Raw genomic sequence first — 25,440 nt, 5'->3', positions numbered from 1 at the left:
GCCGATCTGACCTGATCCGACCGGATCTCCAGCGGCAGAGAAAATGGGAAGAGATGTCACCCATAGAGTTACTATGGGGCTTCCATTGTCATCTGTCTCCTCTGCACCCACCCCCACGGCTGACAGCTCAGAGTGGGATCCGATCGGATCGGGTTATATATTATGGGCACTGATAGAAGGCACTAATTGGCACTGATAGAAGGCACTGATAGGAGGCCCCAATGGGCACTGATAAGAGGCATTTATGGGCACTGATAAGAGGCATTGATGGGCAATTATAGACAGAACTGATAGGAGGCATTGATGGGCAACTGATAGGTGGCACTGAGGAACACTGATAGGCAGAGCTTAGGCAGTATTGATGGGCAGCATTGAAGAGTACTGATGGATTGCAATGATGGACGCTGTTAGGCGGCATTAATGAACACTGATAGGCAGAATTAATGGGCACTAATAGGCCGCATTAATGAGCACTGATAGGTTACACTTGTAGGCAGAATTGATGGGCACTAATAGGTGGCACGGATGATTGGGGCGCTGATTATCAGTGTACACAATTTACTGACATTCTTGACAGTTAACGGCAGTCCTTTCCTAACACAGACACAGTGTGGGAGGAAAGGGCTGCAGATAACTGGCAAGTCTGTTTACATGTGATCAGCTAATCACATGGTAAAGGGGCGCTGTGATTGCGCTGGATGCATGTTCCAGGGTGCATACGGGAAGCACGGTTTTGGGAGGATGTCCATGGACACCCTCCCAAAATTGGAAGCCCGGGGCTCAGATGGAAGGGGAGCCCATCATAGTTTCTTGCACCGGGGCCCCGAAGTTTCTAGTTACACATCTGGAACCGTGGTGTCTATAGATGCAGCAATTTTAGATTTTGCATGGACTTCCACTTTAAGGACTGTAAGCTGCAATTTATTACATTTTTATTTTGGGGTTTAGTTATCCTTTAACCGCTTGCCGACTGCCGCATGTACATATATACGTCGGCAGAATGGCACAGCTGGGCAAATGGGCGTACAGGTACGTCCATTTGAATATGTCACCATGTGGTCACATGCGCGCATGCGACCCTGCCAGGAGCTCCGTGAGTTGGGTCGCGGGTCCGGCGGACTTGTTCGCCCGCGATCGTCTTATGGAGCTGAAGAACGGGGAGATGCTGATGTAAACAAGCATCTCCCCATTCTGCCTAGTGACACTGTCACTGATCATAGCTCCCTGTGATCGGGAGTTATGATCAGTGAAGTGCCATTCATAGCCCATCCCCTGACAGTTAGAAGCACTCCCCAGGACACACTTAACCCCTCCCTAGCCCCCTAGTGGTTAACCCCTTTACTGCCAGTGTCATTTTTACAGTAATCAATGCAATTTTATAGCACTGATCGCTGTAAAAATGACAATGGTCCCAAAAATGTGTCAAAATTGTCCGATGTGTCCGCCATAATGTCGCAGTTACGATGGGAAAAAAAAAAAAAAAAAATATCGCAGAACGCCGCCATTACTAGTAAAAAAAATTATTAATAATAATGCCATAAAACTAACCCCTATTTTGTAGACATTATAACTTTTGCACAAACCAATCAATAAACGCTTATTGCGATTTTTTTTACCAAAAATATGTAGAATACATATCGGCCTAAACTGAGGAAAAAAAATCATTTTTTTATATATTTTTTGGGGATATTTTTTATAGCAAAAAGTAAAAAATTATTTTTTCAAAATTTTTGCTCTATTTTTGTTTAGAGCGCAAAAAATAAAAACCGCAGAGGTGATCAAATACCACCAAAAGAAAGCTCTATTTGTGAGAAAAAAAGGACATCAATTTTGTTTGGGAGCCACGCCGCACGACCGCGCAATTGTCAGTTTAAACAACACAGTGCTGAATCGCAAAAGTGCTCTGGTCATTGGCCAGCAAAATGGTCCGGGGCTGAAGTGGTTTATAGTAAAAGAAATGGCAGGAAGGTTCAGTCTGGCAATCACATACTGTGTCATCTCCTCTTATGGAGCTTAATGTTCCATCACTAACCCCTCCGATCCCACCACTGACCCCCCCGATTCCACCACTGACCCCCCACACAAGGCAGCAATGGTGCAGAGCAATGCAAAAAGACCAATGCATTAGCCCCCCTCTGGGGGAGAAGAACTTTTATATGGTATATGGACTCTTACCCAGAACACGGATCTCTGTAGAGGATATTAGATATCCAGGAACACAGTAACACCAGATCTTATACACACAGGAATCCTCCTTCCTGGCATGTGTCAGCTTCCAGCATCCGCTCCCTGTGTGCAGTCGGAGTCTGGAGTCATGGGATTTAGTGTGATTGTAATAACAGTGATTTTCCAGCAATGTCCTCTCCTCTCCTCTGCATTGTCTGTACAGCTCCAGAGTCACTTCATTGTTATCCTCGGGACATTTCATATTACAGTCAGTGATGTCTGATCCGCTCTGTACATACACCGTTCCTGATGACACCGATATGATCATCATATACAGGAGACCTGGGAGGAGAAGACAGATCAGAAATGTGATCAAAGTTTATATCAATGCCAGCTGAGGATTACTGATCACTGATAGGAGAGATGAATACTCAGGGGCTGGAGAGAAAAAAAAAAAACAATTAGAGCCAATTTACATAAGTGTTGTCCTCTGAAGGTGAATCGCTGTTTAGAGGACGTTTGACAGGCGGTGAGGAAGCGTTATGTCACCTCCTCACTGTCTGTGTTAACCCCTAAAAATCTGCACCACCATTCCACAACCACATGGCGGCAGCGTGTCCCCATTCAGGTAAATGAGTTGTATTTGGTGGGCGGCGGGTGCCACTACCTGCCCAATGTGACAGAGGGATTATTTTGTGCCATAACTGTGAAGCCAAGCATCATGGTTGTGCTGTGTATATATCCCAGTCCACTGCCTTTGCAAAGGATGTTTACATAACCTGTGACAGCAATAAGAGGTGATTTTAAAAAAAATTAAAGCAAAAGCTTACAAATAAAATTAATTAATTAAAAAAGATTTTTTTTTTATAAGCAACAGTGTAAAAATAAAAAATTTAATAAATTATTAAATTAAATAAAAAAACTAATTTAAAGTGCCCCCTTCCCCTTGTGCTAGTGAGTAAGGGGAATGTGCGTTGGTCGCGCACACACACAAAGTGATGGTCCCACAAATGTGAGGTAATGGTTTAAACATCAGATAATGAGCAGTAATTTTAGCACTAAACCTCCTCTGTAAATGTAAAGTGGTAACCTGTAAAGGCTTTTAAAATGAGTCGCCTAAGGATAGTAAAATTTATGTTGTTTACCGCCGTTGCGTGTGCGTGCACACTTTTAAAGCATGATATTTTTGATATTCATGTACTCTGCGTAACATCTTTAAAATTTTACCACAAAAAAAAAAATTGGGTTATGTATTTTTTTTTAATTCATTAAAAAAAATTCAAAAAAGGTGTATTTTTTCCTAAAAATTGCATTTGAAAAATCGCTGCACAAATATCGTGTGATATAAAAAATTGCAAAACCCACCAATTTATTCTCTAGGGTCTCTGCTTTAAAAATTTAGATAATGTTTGGGGTTTTATGTAATTTTCTAGCAAAAAAACAAACAAACTGATTTTTACATGTAAACAAAATTTGGTCTTCAATTTGTTAAATCAAGACAAAAAGGTTGGTGACTGGCCTCTATAACAGCCACCTAGGAAGTCCCCAGAAGTGCTCGGAGACCCTCGAGGACTTTTCTGAATGTACTCCATATGTCTCCATCTGTACAGCCCAATACAATACATTATACATGGAGAAGAGAGGAAAGAGGAGAAGAACCAGAAGAACTCAATACGAAGCTAGAAAGACAGAAGAGATGATGTGGAGATGGAAGGATGAACAGTAGAGGGATGGACACCCAAGAGATGGTGACCGGGAGGAATGGAAGAGAGGTGAGTCTGCATTGATGGGCACTGGCGTGTGTGTGTGTGTGTGTGTGTGTGTGTGTGTGTGTGTGTGTGTGTGTGTGTGTATCTGTCATTGCAGCATGCACACATACAATGATATTGCAAACAAATAAAAACAAGCACAAACACATACTGACATTACACACACACACAGAAACTATGAGACCCAAACAATATAAACTACTTTCTGGAGACAGGGGTACTTTGGACATTTTTTAGACCTGCAGGGGTACTTCATTGTAAAAGGTTGAGAAACACGACCTTAGAGGACCGGAGGGATGCCATGACCTCACTTCTGGTTCAGGGCGGAAGTAAACCATTTTTTTTTTAAAGCAAAAGATCAAGGCTTTTAAACGTAAAGGAGAAATTTGGGGTCTTCTTGACCGCAGATCTCTCCATAAGAAGAGGACCTGTCATCCTTATTTCTATTACAAGGGACATTTACATTGTTTGTAATAAGAAAAAAACTGATTCATGATTAGAAATTAAAGGAACAGTGTAAAAAAAATAAAAAATAAAAAAGAAAGATTAAAATCAGCCCCCATCCCTCCATGCTCGTGTGCAGAAGTGAACGCATACGTAGATTGCGCATGCATATGTAAACGGTGTTTTCACCACACATGTGAGGTATTGCCGCCAATGTTGGAGCGAGAGCAATAATTCTAGTGCTAGACCTCCTCTGACTTTAAACTGGTAACCTGTAAAAAAAATTTAAAGCGTCGCCTATGGAGATTTTTAAATAATCGCAGTTTGTTACCATTCCATGAGTGTGTGCAAATTAGGGCTGAAACGATTAATCGATATTATTGATAATAAATCGATAATGAAAATAGTTCTCAATGATTTTCATTATCGATTAGTTGGTCTGCACCTTCCTCCCTGCCAGTCTGTTAGAATCCTCCTGTGTACAAGGTGGCAGCACCGCCGTGATCTCATGAGAATATGGCGGCACTCATGTGACTAGGCACGTCCACCCCTCTCCTCCTCGCTCACGTCAGCTCCCCCCTGATATTCTCAGCCCCGCCCACTGCTGCCTCGAGGGAATAGACAGAGAGAGGCGAGAAGCAGCCATGGGAGCCGAGCTGCACCTGTGTGAAGTGATAATGTAGCGGCTAATAAAAAAACGTTAAAAAACGCTAACATGGAAAACTGTTAATAAACACTATTGCAAAAACATTGAAAAAAGTTGAAAGTTGAAAAACTCACTGCAAAGCTACTGGCATTTTTATAATGCTATGCTAACATCCAGTGTGCATGAGGCCTTAATATTGATTGGACCCTGGGCAAACATTTTCTTGGGCCTCCAAGACATGTCAAGTTTCACAGGCGGCCCATCAAACTTTCCCATTGAAGTTACAGTCACCACAAGCCAAATACAGTATCTTCTCCTGAATACTTGCAAACTGCCTCTGAAAAGCAATCCACTGATCACTTTATAGAGGTGTAGAAGGAACTGCAGCACATGTGAAAAAGGCCTGTGTGGTGAAAGGTCAACTTTATGCTAAAAGGGCTTCACCCGACTCTCCTGTATACTCCATTTATTTTGTGGTCATACTGAACAGTATAGCTTGTTCTGAGACTGAATCCCAGTGATGGTCAACTGCAGCCCCTGACATGCCAAAGGGTTGTGAATATTATATAATGCTAGACATACTACAAGAGATAATCAGAGACTGCGGATGTAGTATAGGAGATAATCAGAGACTGCGGATGTACTATAGGAGATAATCAGAGACTGCGGCTGTACTATAGGAGATAATCAGAGACTGCGGATGTACTATAGGAGACAATCAGAGACTGCGGATGTACTATAGGAGATAATCAGAGACTGCGGATGTACTATAGGAGATAATCAGAGACTGCGGATGTACTATAGGAGACAATCAGAGACTGCGGATGTACTATAGGAGACAATCAGAGACTGCGGATGTACTATAGGAGATAATCAGAGACTGCGGATGTACTATAGGAGATAATCAGAGACTGCAGATGTACTATAGGAGGTAATCAGAGACTGCGGATGTACTACAGGAGATAATCAGAGACTGAGGATGTACTATAGGTGGGGGGCATGACCGGATGGGAGGGTGTGTGCTGGGCTGCAGCATGGAGTGAGTGAGAGTGAGGACGCTGTGTGCTCTATCCCACCTCCGCTCCCTTCTTCCCCTCGGATATACGGACGGCTTACCGGGTGGAGCGGGATATCTGCTGCTCACATGGTGGACGACGCAGAGATCCTTCACTCCCTAAAGGGCTATGAATGCCGAAGAAACCCCCGAGCGTGACATCATCCCCAGCACGCCAGTGTGAGACATTCGGCAAGCGGCTCTCATCCTTATCTCAGCCACAGAACTGAAGACTTCTAGAGCGGGTATAGTATGTGGACACTAGTATGTAAAGCAGATCATGTTTAAGAACCACAGATAATCTTTGGATCGGATTGACCCCTGGTAATGTGACATCTTTGCAATAACACAAGATACCCATGTGTCTCAGTGCCTTGCTTTGCTGGCTGTGTGCGTAATACAAAGCCCGGGAGCTTAAAGAACTAACACAGAGAGAAAATACTTCTCTTTTTGTGCAGAGACTGGCTTGGGATTAAGAGCAGCGGGGGGGGGTACATAAATCTTCCATCCTTCCATCCTTCTATCCTCAGGTGGTGTCACCCCCAACTCACCAATTATGAACTAGCCAAATAGCCAAAAGCCCAGGATACTTTCAGCAACCACAAGGGCTCAGGTGGGGGTCGGGATACTTTATATGTGCACCTTAGTTGCTGCATACCGCCGGTGACTATCTCAGTGGCTTCAATCGGTCCGTGCAATCTATGGTGTAGCCTGCTGGGGGGTAGCACTAACTATCAACGCAGCTGGGGTGCATATGAGTGGAGGGGGCTGATTCACACCGGTTACTTTACCTTAAAGTGCTGTGGTGTATCCTCTGTATAGTGAGTGGATAGGTGTATAGTCTTTCTCTTTTTCCCCTTCTTTTTCTCCCTTCCCCCTTATTCCCCCTTTTTTTTGGACATTGACGGAAAATAAATTGTTGCCAAAAGAGTATATGATGCAGAATCTACGCTCCTCTAAAGATAAAAACCCGCAGCTCACCGCAGCAGCATCAGCAGCAGCGAAATTGGAGCAATATGCTCATACCCCCGCTCTGACTCCTCCAAAAAAGGGGTCACAGTTGAAAATACAACAGGGGGGGCATCGGATAGGAAAAGCCAGGGCCAGCTCCATCCACAGCCTTCCAGGGCTGTGTCGGTTACCCAGTCATCTAAAACACATAGTAATAAAGGACCGGGGCCAAGTGAACAAAACATAAATGTGAATATGGAGGTAATAAACGTCCCAAATCTGCCCCTGGAGAAAAAGCCAACCTTAATGGATGTATTCATGGCAGTAGGGGTGTACAATGGCTCGCTTAAACAACTCTGTTAACAGATGAAGGGAGTTAAAGCAGACCTGCTACTGGTCAGGCAAGATCTACAAAAACTGCAGAGAGAACAACAGCCCTGAAAGAAAGAGTCAGTGGGCTAAAAGACAATATGTCTCCACTAATTAAAGAAATAAAATGGATGAAGGAACAGATCTCCAAGCAAGCCTCCAAATTGGATGAGATGGAGAACAGGAGTCGAAGAAATAATGTGAGGCTGGTGGGACTACCTGAAAAAAGCGAGGGCATTACCCAATCGAGTTCCTAGAACAATGGCTGGGGGAGCTATTTGGAAAAGAATCATTCGCAGCCTCATTCGCTATTGTAAGAGCTCACAGGATCCCCTTTAGGGCACCGCCGGAGGGGGGACATCCTAGACCCCTACTTCTGAGGTTTCTCAACTATAAGGATAAAGTGACTTTGCTCCAGAAAATAAGGGAGGCAGGGGATGTTTTCTTCAAGGGCGTAAAAATATCATTCTACTCCGACTTTTCACCAGATCTGCAGAGGCGCAGAGCGGAGTTTATCCAAGCAAAGCGCAATTTGCAAAAATTTAAGCTGTCATATGCTCTTCTCTATCCGGAAAGTCTGCGGGTCACAGCTTTGGGGGAAACTCTGTTTTTTGACTCTCCAGCTGGGGTTGAGAAGTGGCTTGAAGATAATAGAGAAAAAATTTTAAGCTACACGTAGAGAGAGGAGGGAGGTGTAATAGGCCTGTGATACAACTGGGTGTTACAATGGAGTATTGGGAGGTATATGGGTTTTATATCTGTTTTCCCTTTTTTTTTTTTTTTTTGGTTTGTGTTCTTTAATATTTCATTCCCACCTGCCCCCCGTTAGAGGTCTTTGTTCATTGGGGGATGGGGGATGGGGGATGGGTGCCCACAGATGTTTGTATGAGGGGAGGTGAATGGGAAGAGAATATTGGTGTAAAAGAGTGGTGTTAGTAGATGAGTTAACGGTCATGGTAAACCCCCGGGAGGTTCACCTAGATAGGTGGGAGGGGCTGGGGAAGAGGGGTGGGAGGGGGGTGGGGAAGGGTAGGGGTGGGAGGGGAGGGAGGAAGGGGAGGTAGGGTGGGCAAACCACTGTTTGTGAGCATATACACTACTGGAAACTACCCTAGATGGTTCCAGGTTTTCGCTTATAGATTTTTGGCTTTTAAACTTGCGCATGTAAGCACACTCTGGCAAATTCCTACTCAAGGCTGGGTTGTTATGGCTAAGTTGAGCACGTGGTTTAGAGATTATATTGCTTATGCAGGTAGAAGAGGCACAGAATTCACTAGCGAAAAATTTATTTTGAGTGGAGGGGAGCAAAAATTTTATTTAGTAAAGAAATTAGTTTCACAAAGTAGCACTAGCCGGGGCAATGTATGCTTTTCAGTATCCTGATGCAAGCTAAAACATCCTGGAATGTCAGGGGCCTGGGGACACCACTCAAAAAGCTGGCAGTGTTCTCTACGATGGAGAGGTGCTGGGTAGATCTGGTCTGTCTGCAGGAAACCCACTTAACTAAGGATACCATTCAGCATCTACAGATGAAAAAATTTCAACATCAATTCCATGCGATCCACTCCTCTTTTAGCAGGGGGGCGAGTATCTTGGTGAAAGCTGGGGTGAAATTTTCCTGCAGACAGTCCAGCATAGATGAGCTGGGTAGATATATTTTTCTATTCTGCTCCATTGATAGTGTTATGTATGTGGTGGCAAATATATATATTCCTCCGCCCTTTAATCTGGATGTTTTGCTTAAATTGAACAAATTCTTGTTAGATAAAAAAGAGGTGCCGATTATAGCAGTAGGGGACTTTAATGAGATCCTAGATAGAAAGCTGGATAGATTCCCGCTACGAAACTGCTCAGAGGATACAGAGAAGAGCCGTTTAAGCCTATTTCTGGAGGAAGTGGGACTAATAGATTTATGGAGGGTGCGGAACCCGGATGTGTTACAATATACCTGTCGCTCAGCGTCATACTCTACGCTCTCAAGGATAGATCTAGTCCTGGGAAATGATAGAGCGCTCCAGATACTAGAAAAAATCCTGTATTGGCCAAGAGGCATTTCAGACAACTCCCCCGTGGTGGTCACACTAAATCTAGGAGAGTCTAGATCTCGGAAGGGCTGGAGTATAAGCCCACACTGGTTCGAAGTAATCAAAAAATCAGATGAGACTCTCCCTATCCTGAGGGAGTTTGTCGAGATCAACCAGGGAACGGTAACCCCCCTGTGCTATGGGACGCCCTTAAGGCCTTCCTTAGGGGGGTCCTAATACAACAGATGGCTAAATTCAACAAAGAGGCTAGGAGTGAGGAAGAGAACTCTCTAAGGGAAGCTCTTGAGGCTGAAAATAACTTTATTAGAAATCCAACTCCGGAGAAGGAAATAGCATGGCAAGAGAAACAACAAGCGTATAAAGTAGTTATCACACAGAAGGCAGAGACTGGGCGCATACTTCAGAGACAGGAATCTATGGTGGAGGGCGAGAGAGTGGGAAGGGTATTGGCGATGCTAGTGAAATCAAATACAGCTCCATCCACGGTCCTCGCCATTAGATCTCAAAGGGGAAATAAACTATCAAGTACCCCAAAAATAGTACAAGCCTTCAGGGACTATTATAAAAAACTTTATACCTCTCAGAAAAAGGGAAAGGAGGCCAAGATGGAGGACTTCCTAGGGGGGCTGTCGATCCCCACCATATCACTAGAAGAAAGGGACATATTAGAAACTCCAATAACAATTGCAGAATTACATCAAGCGGTAGCGTGCATGGCAAACCTTAAGTCACCTGGTCCTGATGGTCTTCCAATTGAGACCTATAAATACTACGGTGGAGTATTAATCCCTGAACTGTTAAAGGCCTTGGGGGGGTGCTCAAGGGGGGCCAGCTGCCTGCATCAATGCTTGAGGCAACAATTATAGTGATACAGAAAGATGGGAAAGATCTCCTAGATGTGGCTGCTTATAGACCAATTTCTCTCTTATGTACTGACGCAAAAATCCTGGCCAAAGTTCTGGCGGTAAGATTGAATAGAGTTATTCATAAACTGATTCATGAGGACCAGGCGGGATTTATAGCTAATAGATCTGCAAGCTTGAATATCAGAAGGGTGTTCTTGAACTTACAGTCTCCATCGGAGAACGTGGGCTCGAGAGCCTTAATGACCCTTGATGTATCTAAGGCTTTTGACAGCGTGTAATGGGGCTATATGTGGCGCGTGCTGGAGAAATATGGATTCGGCCCTTCTTTCATCGGGTGGATTAAAATGCTTTACACCTGCCCTAAGGCAAGATTGAAAATTAACAATGAGCTCTCGGATTGGTTTGGGTTGGAGAGGGGGACGAGGCAGGGTGTCCACTCTCTCCTTTGCTTTTTGCGCTGGCGATGGAACCCCTGTCCATCTCCATAAGGGAGAGCCAAGAGATAACCGGCTTCCAGAGAAAGTCGGGCGAGGAAAGAATTGCGCTGTATGCGGATGACATCCTGCTTTTTCTGGGGGATTCGAGAAACTCACTGTCGGGTGCGATGAGAATAGTGGAGGATTTTGGTAGTTTCTCCGGCCTGGAGATAAACTGGGAGAAGTCCGAGTTTTTACTGATAGACCCCATAAGTGAGCCAATAACACGTGAAACGCCCCAGCTGGTAATGGTGGAAGCATTGAAGTACTTGGGAATCGTTCTGACGAAGGACCCCACCCTATATATTAGCAAAAACCTTGCTCCCCAATAATAAAATTTAAACAAAAAAATAGGAATTTGGAGACGTCTGCCCTTGTCAGCTGCAGGAAGATGTAACTTAATAAAAATGATCTGGATGCCACAACTGTTGTACGTCCTGCACAACTCTCCAGTGTGGATTTGCAAGAGGTGGTTTAAAAGAATTGAGGGCCTCTTTAGGGAACTGATATGGAAAGGGAAGCAAGCCAGGATTTGACTCTGAGTACTCCAGCTTCCCATCCGGGATGGGGGCTTTGCCCTCCCACACCCTGAGCGTTACTTTCTTTCAACACAACTGCAGCAGCTAATGGGATGCGGGATCCCGGAAGGGGGCACCCCAAATGGTAGACTGATATTGTTAAGTGCCCCACACAATACAATAATTGAAGCTTTAGAGGCGGATATGTTCCATCACGAATTTCCAACAATTAAATTGATAATTAAACTTTGGAAAACAGTTAAGAAACTGATGAGGTATGAAGGGCTAACAGTTTATACACCTATCTGGAACAATCGCAACCTGCAGGAAGTCCTTAAAATTGGTACATTTAGAGAGTGGGAAAATCTTGGTATTAGAAGGCTAAGTCAACTTTACACAGGCACTAGGCTAAAGAAATTTCCGGAGTTGGTAAGGGAATTCAAGTTACCACAGAGTTCCCCTTTTCTGTATCTTCAGCTAGAACATGCCCTTAAAGCTCAATTCAAGGATCAGATTTTGTGATGGGAAGAGATGCCCCTATTTCAAAGCCTAATCCAGGTAGCCCCCACTAGAGGGTTAATCTCAAGAATTTATGATCAATTAAGTAAATCAGATAACAGGGGGGGCTACTCCAGGGTGTAAGAGCTAAATGGGAAGAGGATATAGGAGTAGTTACCCAGGAACAATGGGTGAGAATTTTGGAGTTGGGGTCACTGGTTTCGGTCTCCCCTCCACAAAAGTTTTCACACTTGATGCTGCTAAATAGAGCCTATTATACACCTAAACGCCTTTTTAGGTTTGGGAGAAGGCCCAATGACAGCTGCCCTAGATGCTGGGGGACGGGAGATATCATTCATATGCTGTGGAGATGCCCCAAGCTGTTCAGGTACTGGGAGGGGGTGACTAGGAGCTTGGGAAATATCTTTGGCACTACAGTGGTGAAGGAGGCTATAGTATGTATTTTGGGGCATAGAAGGGTGAAGGGAGACAGGCTGAGTATTACACTAGCCATCACGCGAGGCCTGTTTCAAGCCAGGAAAATGATAGCACTAAGATGGCAATCAAAGGATCCCCCAACTGTGAAAGATTGGATCTCTGCACTCAGCGAAACCCTGGGTAGGGAAAGATTGGAGTACATTAAGAGAGGCAATCTTCAGGAATTTGATAGTATGTGGAAGCCGTGGGTGGAGAAGGTGGGTTGCTCTTAATGGTGTGTTTAATGCGTAGCAGAGCAAACGATAGTTTCAATACAGGTATATGGGTAATAGGAACCCTCGACGGTAATGAGTGTTTTAGAGAGGTGGTCTTGTTAAGTTTATTTCTAGCCAAGTAGAAGTTAGCTGGGTACATATTAAAGTATGGGGGAGGGTGGGCGGGGTGGAATTAGGAACACTAAATTTTTCTGTATAACAATGGGTATGTCAGCAGATGATGGGCACGGGGAGCCAACTAGTTTGCTTTTTCAGGTTCTTCCTTTTTTGTTTTTCTCTTGTTTCTTTTTTTTTTTTTGGTTTTCTAAATATGCCCAGTAAAAGATAAGATCCAACTGATACTAGGCCTTAGCCCGCTTACAGCTGGGTATATGGGTTCAGGGAAACTAGGGTATGCTGGTAAAGTAATGGAATAAAGTTTCATGCTGTGATTTTATAAAAGGAAATGAGGAAATGCATATACCACAATGATGTGGATTTAAGAAGGCGACAGATAATGAACATCGAGCTGATTTAGCCCTCTAACATTGTTCGCTGATGTGGAAAAAAAAAAAAGTGGTAATTGTAAAGGCTTTTAAAAAGAGTCACCTATGGATAGTAAAATTGACATTGTTTACCGCCGTTGTGTGGGCGTGCACAATTTTAAAAGCATGATATTTTTGATATTCATTTACTCTGCGTAACATCTTTAATATTTTACCACAAAAAAAAATTGGGTTATGTATTTTTTTTTAAATTCATTAAAAAAAATTCAAAAAAGGTGTATTTTTTCCCAAAAATTGCATTTGAAAAATCGTTGCACAAATATCGTGTGATATAAAAATTTGCAAAACCCACCAATTTATTCTCTAGGGTCTCTGCTCTAAAAATTTAGATAATGTTTGGGGTTTAATGTGATTTTCTAGCAAAAAAACAAACTGATTTTTCATTATAAACAAAATGTGGTCTTCAAGTTGTTAAATCAAGACAAAAAGGTTGGTGACTGGCCTCTATACCAGCCACCTAGGAAGTCCCCAGAAATGCTCAGAGACCCTCCAGGACTTTTCTGAATGTACTCCATATGTCTCCATCTGTACAGCCCAATAACCACCATTATACATGGAGAAGAGAGAGGAAAGAGAAGAACTCAATACGAAGCTAGGAAGACAGAAGAGATGATGTGGAGATGGAAGGATGAACAGAAGAGGGATGGACACCCAGGAGATGGTGACCGGGAGGAATGGAAGAGAGGTGAGTCTGCATTGATGGGCATTGGTGAGGCTGAGCTGATGGGCACAGGTAAGGCTGCATTGATGGGCACTGAGCTGATGGGCACTGGCATGTGTGTGTCTGTGCCTGTCATTGCAGCATGCACACATACAATGATATTGCAAACGAATAAAAACCAGCACAAACACATACTGACATTACATACACACAAACTATGACACCCAAACAATAGAAACTACTTTCTGGAGACAGGGGTACTTTGTACGTTTTTCTAGACCTGCAGGGGTACTTCACTGTAAAAGGTAGAGAAACACTGCCTTAGAGGACCGGAGGGATGCCATGACCTCACTTCTGGTTCAGGATGGAAGAAAACCATTTTTTTAAAGCAAAAGATCAAGGCTTTTAAACGCAGGAGAGATTTGGGGTCTTCTTGACCGCAGATCTCTCCATAAGAAGAGGACTTGTCATTCTTATTTCTATTACAAGGGATGTTTACATTGCTTGTAATAAAAAAAATGATTCATGATTAAAAATTAAAGGGACAGTGTAAAAAAAAAAAAAAAAAAAAAAAGAAGAAGAAGATTAAAATCAGCCCCCATCCCTCCATGGTCGTGTGCAGAAGCGAACGCATATGTAGATCGTGCATGCACGGTGTTTTCACCACATATGTGAGGCATTGCCACCAATGTTAGAACGAGAGCAAAAATTCTAGCGCTAGACCTCCTCTAACTTTAAACTGGTAACCTGTAAAAAAAAAAAAATTTAAAGCGTCGCCTATAGAGATTTTTAAATAATCGCAGTTTGTTACCATTCCACGAGTGTGTGCAATTTAGGGCTGAAACGATTAATATTATCGATAATAAATCGATAATGAAAATCATTGTCAATGATTTTCCTTATCGATTAGTTGGTCTGCACCTTCCTCGCTGCCAGGCTGTTAGAATCCTCCTGTGTACAAGGTGGCAGCACCGCCATGATCTCATGAGAATACGGCAGTGCTCATGTGACCAGGCACATCCGCGCCTCTCCTCCTCGCTGACGTCAGCTCCCGCCTGATATTCTCAGCCCCGCCCACTGCTGCCTCGAGGGAATAGACAGAGAGAGGCGAGAAGCAGCCATGAGAGCCGAGCTGCACCTGTGTGAAGTGATAAGGTAGCGGCTAATAAAAAAACGCTAAAAAATGCCAACGTGGAAAACCGCTAATAAACGCCATTGCAAAAACGTTGAAAGAAGTTGAAAACCTCACTGCAAAGCTACTGGCATTTTTATAATGCTATTTTAACGTCCAGTGTGCATGAGGCCCTAATATTGATTGGACCCTGGGCAAACATTTTCTTGGGCCCCCCACAAGACATGTCAAGTTTCACAGGCAGCCCATCAAACTTTCCCATTGAAGTTACAGTCGCCACAAGCCAAATACAGCATCTTCTCCTGAATACTTGCAAACTGCCTCTGAAAAGCAATCCACTGATCACTTTATAGAGGTGTAGAATGAACTGCAGCACATGTGAAAAGGGCCTGTGTGGTGAAAAGTCAACTTTATGCCACAAAGGGCTTCACCCGACTCTCCTGTATACTCCATTTATTTTGTGGACATACTGAACAGTATAGCTTGTTCTGAGACTGAATCCCAGTGATGGTCAACTGCAGCCCCTGACATGCCAAAGAGTTGTGCATATTATATAGTGCTGGACATACTACAGGAGACAATCAGAGACTGCGGATGTACTACAGAAGCCAATCAGAGACTGCGGATGTACTATAGGAGATAATCGGAGACTGCGGATGTACTATAGGAGATAATCGGAGACTGCGGATGTACTATAGGAGATAATCAGAGACTGCGGATGTACTATAGGAGATAATCAGAGACTGTGGATGTACTATAGGAGGTAATCAGAGACTGCGGATGTACTATAGGAGATAATCAGAGACTGCGGATGTACTATAGGAGATAATCAGAGACTGCGGATGTACTATAGGAGATAATCAGAGACTGCGGATGTACTATAGGAGATAATCAGAGACTGCAGATGTACTATAGGAGATAATCAGAGACTGCGGATGTACTATAGGAGATAATCAGAGACTGCAGATGTACTATAGGAGACAATCAGAGACTGCGGATGTACTATAGGAGATAATCAGAGACTGCAGATGTACTATAGGAGACAATCAGAGACTGCGGATGTACCATAGGAGACAATCAGAGACTGCGGATGTACTATAGGAGATAATCAGGAACTGCGGATGTACTACAGGAGATAATCAGAGACTGCGGATGTACTATAGGAGATAATCAGAGACTGCGGATGTACTATTGGAGGTAATCAGAGACTGCGGATGTACTATAGGAGATAATCAGAGACTGTGGATGTACTACAGGAGGTAATCAGAGACTGCGGATGTACTATAGGAGGTAATCAGAGACTGAGGATGTACTATAGGAGATAATCAGAGACTGCGGATGTACTATAGGAGATAATCAGAGACTGCGGATGTACTATAGGAGATAATCAGAGACTGCGGATGTACTATAGGAGATAATCAGAGACTGCGGATGTACTATAGGAGATAATCAGAGACTGCGGATGTACTATAGGAGATAATCAGAGAGACTATGGGAGACGATTGAATATATACTGTCAGTAATCTGAAGGCTCTTTCATCCCCATAAGGTAAATCTGTCCTTTCAGCAAAGCATCTAGAAAGTAAACACAAACATTCTTCAGCTACTTATAATCTGCTAAACAGTAAAGCTCAGAGTACAGTCCCAACCCCCACCTCTTGTGTTCCAGATCCACTCCAGTATCCTCTTCTAATAAGTCATATGTGGGGGGCAGGGAAGGGGGCGGGTCACAGTAAAGCGCTGAATGCTGAGTATCTGAAAGACGGTGGAGGGCGGAGTCAGTCCACACTGTAAGGCTTTGTATGCCAGGCAGGACAGGGCGATGTTGGCAAAGCAAAGCCAAGTGTGATGTACAATGGAGAGAGGAGTTTTAGTGTACAGAGAGGAGCACAGAGGGGAGCCGGGGATCTGTACGGGGATGTGGGGTGAGAAGAGCGGGGAGTGTCCGGAGATTTCATCTCACACCGGAGAGAAAACACACCGGAGGAACCGACTGACATTCCCTGGAATTGTATATTTGCTGCCACCCCATGGAGGAAGAGGGAACTGCAGTCCCTGGAGCTGTGTGTGCTGCCACCCTATGGAGGAAGAGGGAACTGCAGTACTGGGTCTGTATACAGAGCCCCGATCACTAGGATTGTACAGATGGTGATCGGTCAGACTTCTCTCCGTGACAAGTTCATGTCCATGATGGGCGGATTTCTACACGTTGTGGGCGGAATTAGATGGCCAGTGCATCAAAAAAATAAAACTTTGTAATGGGCGGATTCTAGGTCCAGTTCTGGATCTTATCTACCGGAGGGCGGGGGAAGGGAGTGTATATAACTGGAGACATCATAGATACCCCCCCATATACACAGAGCATTCTACCCCCCATATACACCAACCATTCTACACCCCCCATACACACCGAGCATTCTACCCCCCCATATACACCGAGCATTCTACTCCCCCCATATACACCGAGCATTCTACTCCCCCCATATACACCGAGCATTCTACTCCCCCCATATACACCGAGCATTCTACCCCCCATATACACCGAGCATTCTACCCCCCCATATACACCGAGCATTCTACCCCCCCATATACACCGAGCATTCTACCCCCCCATATACACCGAGCATTCTACCCCCCCATATACACCGAGCATTCTACCCCCCCATATACACCGAGCATTCTACCCCCCATATACACCGAGCATTCTACCCCCCATATACACCGAGCATTCTACCCCCCCATATACACCGAGCATTCTACCCCCCCATATACACCGAGCATTCTACCCCCCCATATACACCGAGCATTCTACCCCCCCATATACACTGAGCATTCTACTCCCCCCATATACACCGAGCATTCTACCTCCCCATATACACGAGCATTCTACCCCCCATATACACTGAGCATTCTACCCCCCATATACACTGAGCATTCCCTGCCCCATATACACCAAGCATTCTACCCCCCATATACACTGAGCATTCTACCCCCCCCATATACACCGAGCATTCTACCCCCCCCATATACACCGAGCATTCTACCCCCCCATATACACCGAGCATTCTACCCCTCCCCCATATACACCGAGCATTCTACCCCCCCATATACACCGAGCATTCTACTCCCCCATATACACTGAGCATTCTACTCCCCCCCATATACACTGAGCATTCTACTCCCCCCCATATACACCGAGCATTATACTCCCCCCCATATACACCGAGCATTCTACCCCCCATATACACAGAGCATTCTACCCCCCCATATACACAGAGCATTCTACCCCCCCATATACACAGAGCATTCTACCCCCCCATATACACCGAGCATTCTACCTCCCCCATATACACCGAGCATTCTACCCCCCATATACACTGAGCATTCCCTGCCCCATATACACCAAGCATTCTACCCCCCATATACACTGAGCATTCTACCCCCCCATATACACTGAGCATTTTACCTCCCCATATACACCGAGCATTCTCCCCCCCATATACACCGAGCATTCTCCCCCCCATATACCCCACTGTCATTGCTCTGCCCCCCGGGATGTGCACTCACCTCCATACACAGGAGAAATGGATGGACAGATTATGTCTCGGTGGGTCGGTGATGTACTCGGTGTCCAGGCTGTACACTGATCTCTGCACTCACTCATCAACTATTCCTGATAGTGATGTCCAGTTAATGAACCAATCATTCTACCCCCCCATATACACTGAGCATTCTACTCCCCCATATACACCGAGCATTCTACCCCTTATATACACCGAGCATTCTACCCCCCATATACACCGAGCATTCTACCCCCCATATACACCGAGCATTCTACCCCCCCCATATACACCGAGCATTCTACCCCCCCATATACACCGAGCATTCTACCCCCCATATACACCGAGCATTCTACCCCCCTATATACACCGAGCATTCTACCCCCCCATATACACCGAGCATTCTACCCCCCATATACACCAAGCATTCTACCCCCCTATATACACCGAGCATTCTACCCCCCCATATACACCGAGCATTCTACCCCCCCATATACACCGAGCATTCTACCCCCCCCCATATACACCGAGCATTCTACCCCCCCCATATACACCGAGCATTCTACCCCCCCCATATACACCGAGCATTCTACCCCCCATATACACCGAGCATTCTACCCCCCCATATACACCGAGCATTCTACCCCCCCCATATACACCGAGCATTCTACCCCCCCCATATACACCGAGCATTCTACCCCCCCCATATACACCGAGCATTCTACCCCCCCCATATACACCGAGCATTCTACCCCCCCCATATACACCGAGCATTCTACCCCCCATATACACCAAGCATTCTACCCCCTCCCCCCCATATACACCGAGCATTCTAACCCCCCTCCATATACACCACGCATTCTACCCCCCATATACACCGAGCATTCTACCCCCCCATATACACAGAGCATTCTACTCCCCCATATACACAGAGCATTCTACCCCCCCATATACACCGAGCATTCTACCTCCTCCCCCCTATATACACCGAGCATTCTACCCCCCCATATACACCGAGCATTCTACCCCCTCCCCCCCATATACACCGAGCATTCTAACCCCCCTCCATATACACCGAGCATTCTACACCCCCATATACACCACGCATTCTACACCCCCATATACACCAAGCATTCTACCCCCCCATATACACCGAGCATTCTACCCCCCCATATACACCGAGCATTCTACCCCCCATATACACCGAGCATTCTACCCCCCATATACACCAAGCATTCTACCCCCCTATATACACCAAGCATTCTACCCCCCTATATACACCAAGCATTCTACCCCCCTATATACACCGAGCATTCTACCCCCCCATATACACCGAGCATTCTACCCCCCCATATACACCGAGCATTCTACCCCCCATATACACCGAGCATTCTACCCCCCCATATACACCGAGCATTCTACCCCCCCATATACACCGAGCATTCTACCCCCCCATATACACCGAGCATTCTACCCCCCCATATACACCGAGCATTCTACCCCCCCCATATACACCGAGCATTCTACCCCCCCCATATACACCGAGCATTCTACTCCCCCCCCATATACACCGAGCATTCTACTCCCCCCCCATATACACCGAGCATTCTACCCCCCCATATACACCGAGCATTCTACCCCCCCCCATATACACCGAGCATTCTACCCCCCCATATACACAGAGCATTCTACCCCCCCATATACACCGAGCATTCTACCTCCCCCATATACACCGAGCATTCTACCCCCCATATACACTGAGCATTCTACCCCCCATATACACTGAGCATTCTACCCCCCATATACACTGAGCATTCTACCCCCCATATACACTGAGCATTCTACCCCCCATATACACTGAGCATTCTACCCCCCATATACACTGAGCATTCTACCCCCCATATACACTGAGCATTCTACCCCCCCATATACACTGAGCATTTTACCCCCCCATATACACCGAGCATTCTCCCCCCCATATACCCCACTGTCATTGCTCTGCCCCCCGGGATGTGCACTCACCTCCATACACAGGAGAAATGGATGGACAGATTATGTCTCGGTGGGTCGGTGATGTACTCGGTGTCCGGGCTGTACACTGATCTCTGCACTCACTGATCAACTATTCCTGATAGTGATGTCCAGTTAATGAACCAATCATTCTACCCCCCCATATACACTGAGCATTCTACTCCCCCATATACACCGAGCATTCTACCCCTTATATACACCGAGCATTCTACCCTCCATATACACCGAGCATTCTACCCCCCATATACACCGAGCATTCTACCCCCCCATATACACCGAGCATTCTACCCCCCCATATACACCGAGCATTCTACCCCCCATATACACCGAGCATTCTACCCCCCTATATACACCGAGCATTCTACCCCCCCATATACACCGAGCATTCTACCCCCCATATACACCGAGCATTCTACCCCCCCATATACACCGAGCATTCTACCCCCCCATATACACCGAGCATTCTACCCCCCCATATACACCGAGCATTCTACCCCCCCCCATATACACCGAGCATTCTACCCCCCCCATATACACCGAGCATTCTACCCCCCCCCATATACACCGAGCATTCTACCCCCCCCATATACACCGAGCATTCTACCCCCCCCATATACACCGAGCATTCTACCCCCCATATACACCGAGCATTCTACCCCCCCCCATATACACCGAGCATTCTACCCCCCCATATACACCGAGCATTCTACCCCCCCATATACACCGAGCATTCTACCCCCCCCATATACACCGAGCATTCTACCCCCCCCATATACACCGAGCATTCTACCCCCCCATATACACCGAGCATTCTACCCCCCATATACACCAAGCATTCTACCCCCTCCCCCCCATATACACCGAGCATTCTACCCCCCCATATACACCAGGCATTCTAACCCCCCTCCATATACACCACGCATTCTACCCCCCATATACACCGAGCATTCTACCCCCCCATATACACAGAGCATTCTACTCCCCCATATACACAGAGCATTCTACCCCCCCATATACACCGAGCATTCTACCTCCTCCCCCCTATATACACCGAGCATTCTACCCCCCCCATATACACCGAGCATTCTAACCCCCCTCCATATACACCGAGCATTCTACACCCCCATATACACCACGCATTCTAACCCCCCTCCATATACACCGAGCATTCTACACCCCCATATACACCACGCATTCTACACCCCCATATACACCAAGCATTCTACCCCCCCATATACACCGAGCATTCTACCCCCCCCATATACACCGAGCATTCTACCCCTCCCCCATATACACCGAGCATTCTACCCCCCCATATACACCGAGCATTCTACTCCCCCATATACACTGAGCATTCTACTCCCCCCCATATACACTGAGCATTCTACTCCCCCCCATATACACTGAGCATTCTACTCCCCCCCATATACACCGAGCATTCTACTCCCCCCCATATACACCGAGCATTCTACTCCCCCCCATATACACCGAGCATTCTACCCCCCATATACACCGAGCATTCTACCCCCCATATACACCGAGCATTCTACCCCCCATATACACCGAGCATTCTACCCCCCCATATACACCGAGCATTCTACCCCCCCATATACACCGAGCATTCTACCCCCCATATATACACCGAGCATTCTACCCCCCCCATATACACCGAGCATTCTACCCCCCATATACACCGAGCATTCTACCCCCCATATACACCGAGCATTCTACCCCCCATATACACCGAGCATTCTACCCCCCCATATACACCGAGCATTCTACCCCCCCATATACACCGAGCATTCTACCCCCCCATATACACCGAGCATTCTACCCCCCATATACACCGAGCATTCTACCCCCCCATATACACCGAGCATTCTACCCCCCCATATACACCGAGCATTCTACCCCCCATATACACCGAGCATTCTACCCCCCCCATATACACCGAGCATTCTACCCCCCATATACACCGAGCATTCTACCCCCCATATACACCGAGCATTCTACTCCCCCATATACACCGAGCATTCTACTCCCCCCCCATATACACCAAGCATTCTACCCCCCATATACACCGAGCATTCTACTCCCCCCCCCATACCGAGCATTCTACTCCCCCCCCATATACACCGAGCATTCTACCCCCCCATATACACCGAGCATTCTACCCCCCCCCATATACACCGAGCATTCTACCCCCCCATATACACCGAGCATTCTACTCCCCCATATACACCGAGCATTCTACTCCCCCCCCCCCATACCGAGCATTCTACTCCCCCCCCATATACACCGAGCATTCTACCCCCCCATATACACCGAGCATTCTACCCCCCCCCATATACACCGAGCATTCTACCCCCCCATATACACCGAGCATTCTACCCCCCCATATACACCGAGCATTCTACCCTCCCATATACACCGAGCATTCTACCCCCCCCATATACACCGAGCATTCTACCCTCCCATATACACCGAGCATTCTACCCCCCCCATATACACCGAGCATTCTACCCCCCATATACACCGAGCATTCTACCCCCCATATACACCGAGCATTCTACCCCCCCATATACACCGAGCATTCTACCCCCCATATACACCGAGCATTCTACCCCCCATATACACTGAGCATTCTACTCCCCCATATACCCCGCTGTCATGGCTCTGCCCCCCGGGATGTGCACTCACCTCCATACACAGGAGAAATGGATGGACAGATCATGTCTCGGTGGGTCGGTGATGTACTCGGTGTCCGGGCTGTACACTGATCTCTGCACTCACTGATCAACTATTCCTGATAGTGATGTCCAGTTCATGAACCAATCGTTCTTTTACATCGATTCTTTTCAGTGAACTGGATGGATCCGTTTGATAGAGTTCACTATGGAGTGATAAGTGTGCAGATCAGATCTGGTAATAAGATCCTAGAGTGACAGAGCTCCGCCCCTCCCTGCAACCAATGGTGGACCAAAGTCACAGCTCACTGACTGCAGACTATAAACAGAGTACAACAAGTAGAAGAATGTCAGTTGTTTTTCCTGATTCACCACCAGTAGAAAAAAACACCAAACCAATCATCAGGTAGCAGTGATGAGGTACAGAAAGCCTGAGGCCCCTTTCAAACTTGTCCGACTTGGGACTCCAAAGTCACATGACAAGTTGTTCCCGGTGATTTCCAATGGATACCGTTCATATCTGTATGACTTCAAGTCACAGCGACTTCAAAGTAGCCCCTGCACTACTTTGGTTCAACTTTTGATGCGACTTGAGACAGAGACCTCAAGATTACACAGGCATTGCTTCAAATCGCGTCAAAATCACACAACTTTCAAGTCACACAAGTGTGAAAGGAGCCTTAGCCCTGGTTCACATTGATGTGATTTGACATGTCAAATCAGCGACAATTGCCGGCAATAGCACCGTCCTAATCGGTGCGGCGCCGCAAGTTTCCAAAGGCATTTTCTCTACTACTTTTGGCGAATTCGGGGTGAAATTTGCATTGACATCTGTGCAGAAACCTGCACAGGTGTCTCTGGAATTCCCCCGATGTCGGGACTGACATGCGGGAATGAAAGGGTGCCAGTTCAGCTGAAGTCGCACCCTTTCACTCCCGCAGCTCAGTGTGAACCTGGGCTTAACGATTGGATTTTACTACTGTTGGTACTTCACCTGCGGTAGTAAAATCCGATCGTTATTCCTGCGTATGCGCTGTAAAGGCTACAGACAAATCTGATGGCTAGTCATGTTAACTGTGAAGTTGGCCCATCAGAATGCAGTTCACCTGCACAAAAATCCGCTTTTCATTTAGCCTCGGTTTCCACTATTGAGACTTGTCATGCGACTTTGGATGCAAAGTCGCACCCCATGATTTCCAATGAGTACCGTTCATATCTGTGCAACTTCAAGTCGCAGCAACTTCAAAGTACTCCCTGCACTACTTTGGTCCCACTTGATGCGACTTGAGGTCCATAGACCTCAAGAATACACAGGTATTGTTTCAAGTTGCATCAAAATCGCTGCAAAAACTCATGGCAAAAATCACACAACTTTCAGGTCGCAATAGTGGAAACCTAGTCTGAGGCTAGGTTTCCACTGCTGTGACGACTAAGTCGTGAGATTTACAGTGCGACTTTGCAATGCGATTTTTGATGCAATGTCATGCGACCTGTAAGAACAAGTCGCACCGAAGTTGAAACAAAGTAGTGCAAAAACCTTTTTTGGAGTCACTGCGACTTGAGTTGCACCAATTAGAACAGGGACCATTGAAATGCATGGGTTTTGACTTGTCCTGCGACTTGACATGTGTCAAGTCGCACAACAACTCGCAGAAGTGGAAACAGAGCCTTACACAGCTGTTTGTGCTTCACCAAAATTGATGACGATGGCTAATCTGACAAATTATGGTCTGACACAACAATAGGCTTGTGCTCTGAGCCAAATAAATCAAAGTAAATTTCCCCAGGACCAGGGCTGTCTTTAATATTGATTGGGCCCTGAGCAAATATTTTCTTGGGGCCCCCCTCCATTCTGAGCCATACAAAAAATAGCAGGTAGACTCCAAATCAGTTTACTGCAGCAGAACACGCAGCGATTGCAATTGGTTGCCAGAGGTTGCAGCCTATCCCTACCGCTCACTGGCTGGTTGCTAGAAGTTACAACACATAATTTCTGCTTGCCGCTTGGCTGCTAGAGGTTACTGCACATTATTACCGCTCACTGATTGGTTGATAGGGGTTACAGGATAAATAGGATTGGTCCCAGCACAGAACCCTGGGGGACCCCACTACCCACCCCTGACCATTCCGAGTACTCCCCATTTATCACCACCCTCTGAACTCGCCCTTGTAGCCAGTTTTCAATCCATGTACTCACCCTATGGTCCATGCCAACGGACCTTATTTTGTACAGTAAACGTTTATGGGGAACTGTGTCAAATGCCTTTGCAAAATCCAGATACACCACGTCTACGGGCCTTCCTTTATCT

At 46.1% G+C, this 25,440-nt stretch overlaps 1 protein-coding gene across 3 annotated transcripts in view; it reads right to left on the bottom strand.

Moving 5' to 3' along the window:
• The window catches only part of LOC141129452 (uncharacterized), a 182,991-nt gene extending 159,577 nt beyond the window's left edge, over positions 1 to 23,414 (bottom strand). For 2 of the 3 annotated variants that reach the window (XM_073617487.1, XM_073617488.1), the window contains exons 1-2: positions 18,421 to 18,551; positions 2,176 to 2,508 (exon numbers count right to left, since the gene is read on the bottom strand). In XM_073617487.1, coding sequence (XP_073473588.1) covers positions 2,176 to 2,508; positions 18,421 to 18,517 — 430 coding nt within the window. In that variant the 5' untranslated portion in view covers positions 18,518 to 18,551. Of the gene's footprint in view, positions 1 to 2,175; positions 2,509 to 18,420; positions 18,552 to 23,144 lie in introns of those variants that run through there. The other variant, XM_073617489.1, reaches the window with a different exon arrangement.
• Positions 23,415 to 25,440: the final 2,026 nt, after the last annotated feature.

This window comes from Aquarana catesbeiana, linkage group LG02 (assembly GCF_042186555.1).
Source record: "Aquarana catesbeiana isolate 2022-GZ linkage group LG02, ASM4218655v1, whole genome shotgun sequence".
Taxonomy (NCBI): domain Eukaryota; kingdom Metazoa; phylum Chordata; class Amphibia; order Anura; family Ranidae; genus Aquarana; species Aquarana catesbeiana.
The sequence above is the reverse complement of the archived record's forward strand: the minus strand, read 5'-3'. Positions and strand labels throughout refer to the sequence as shown.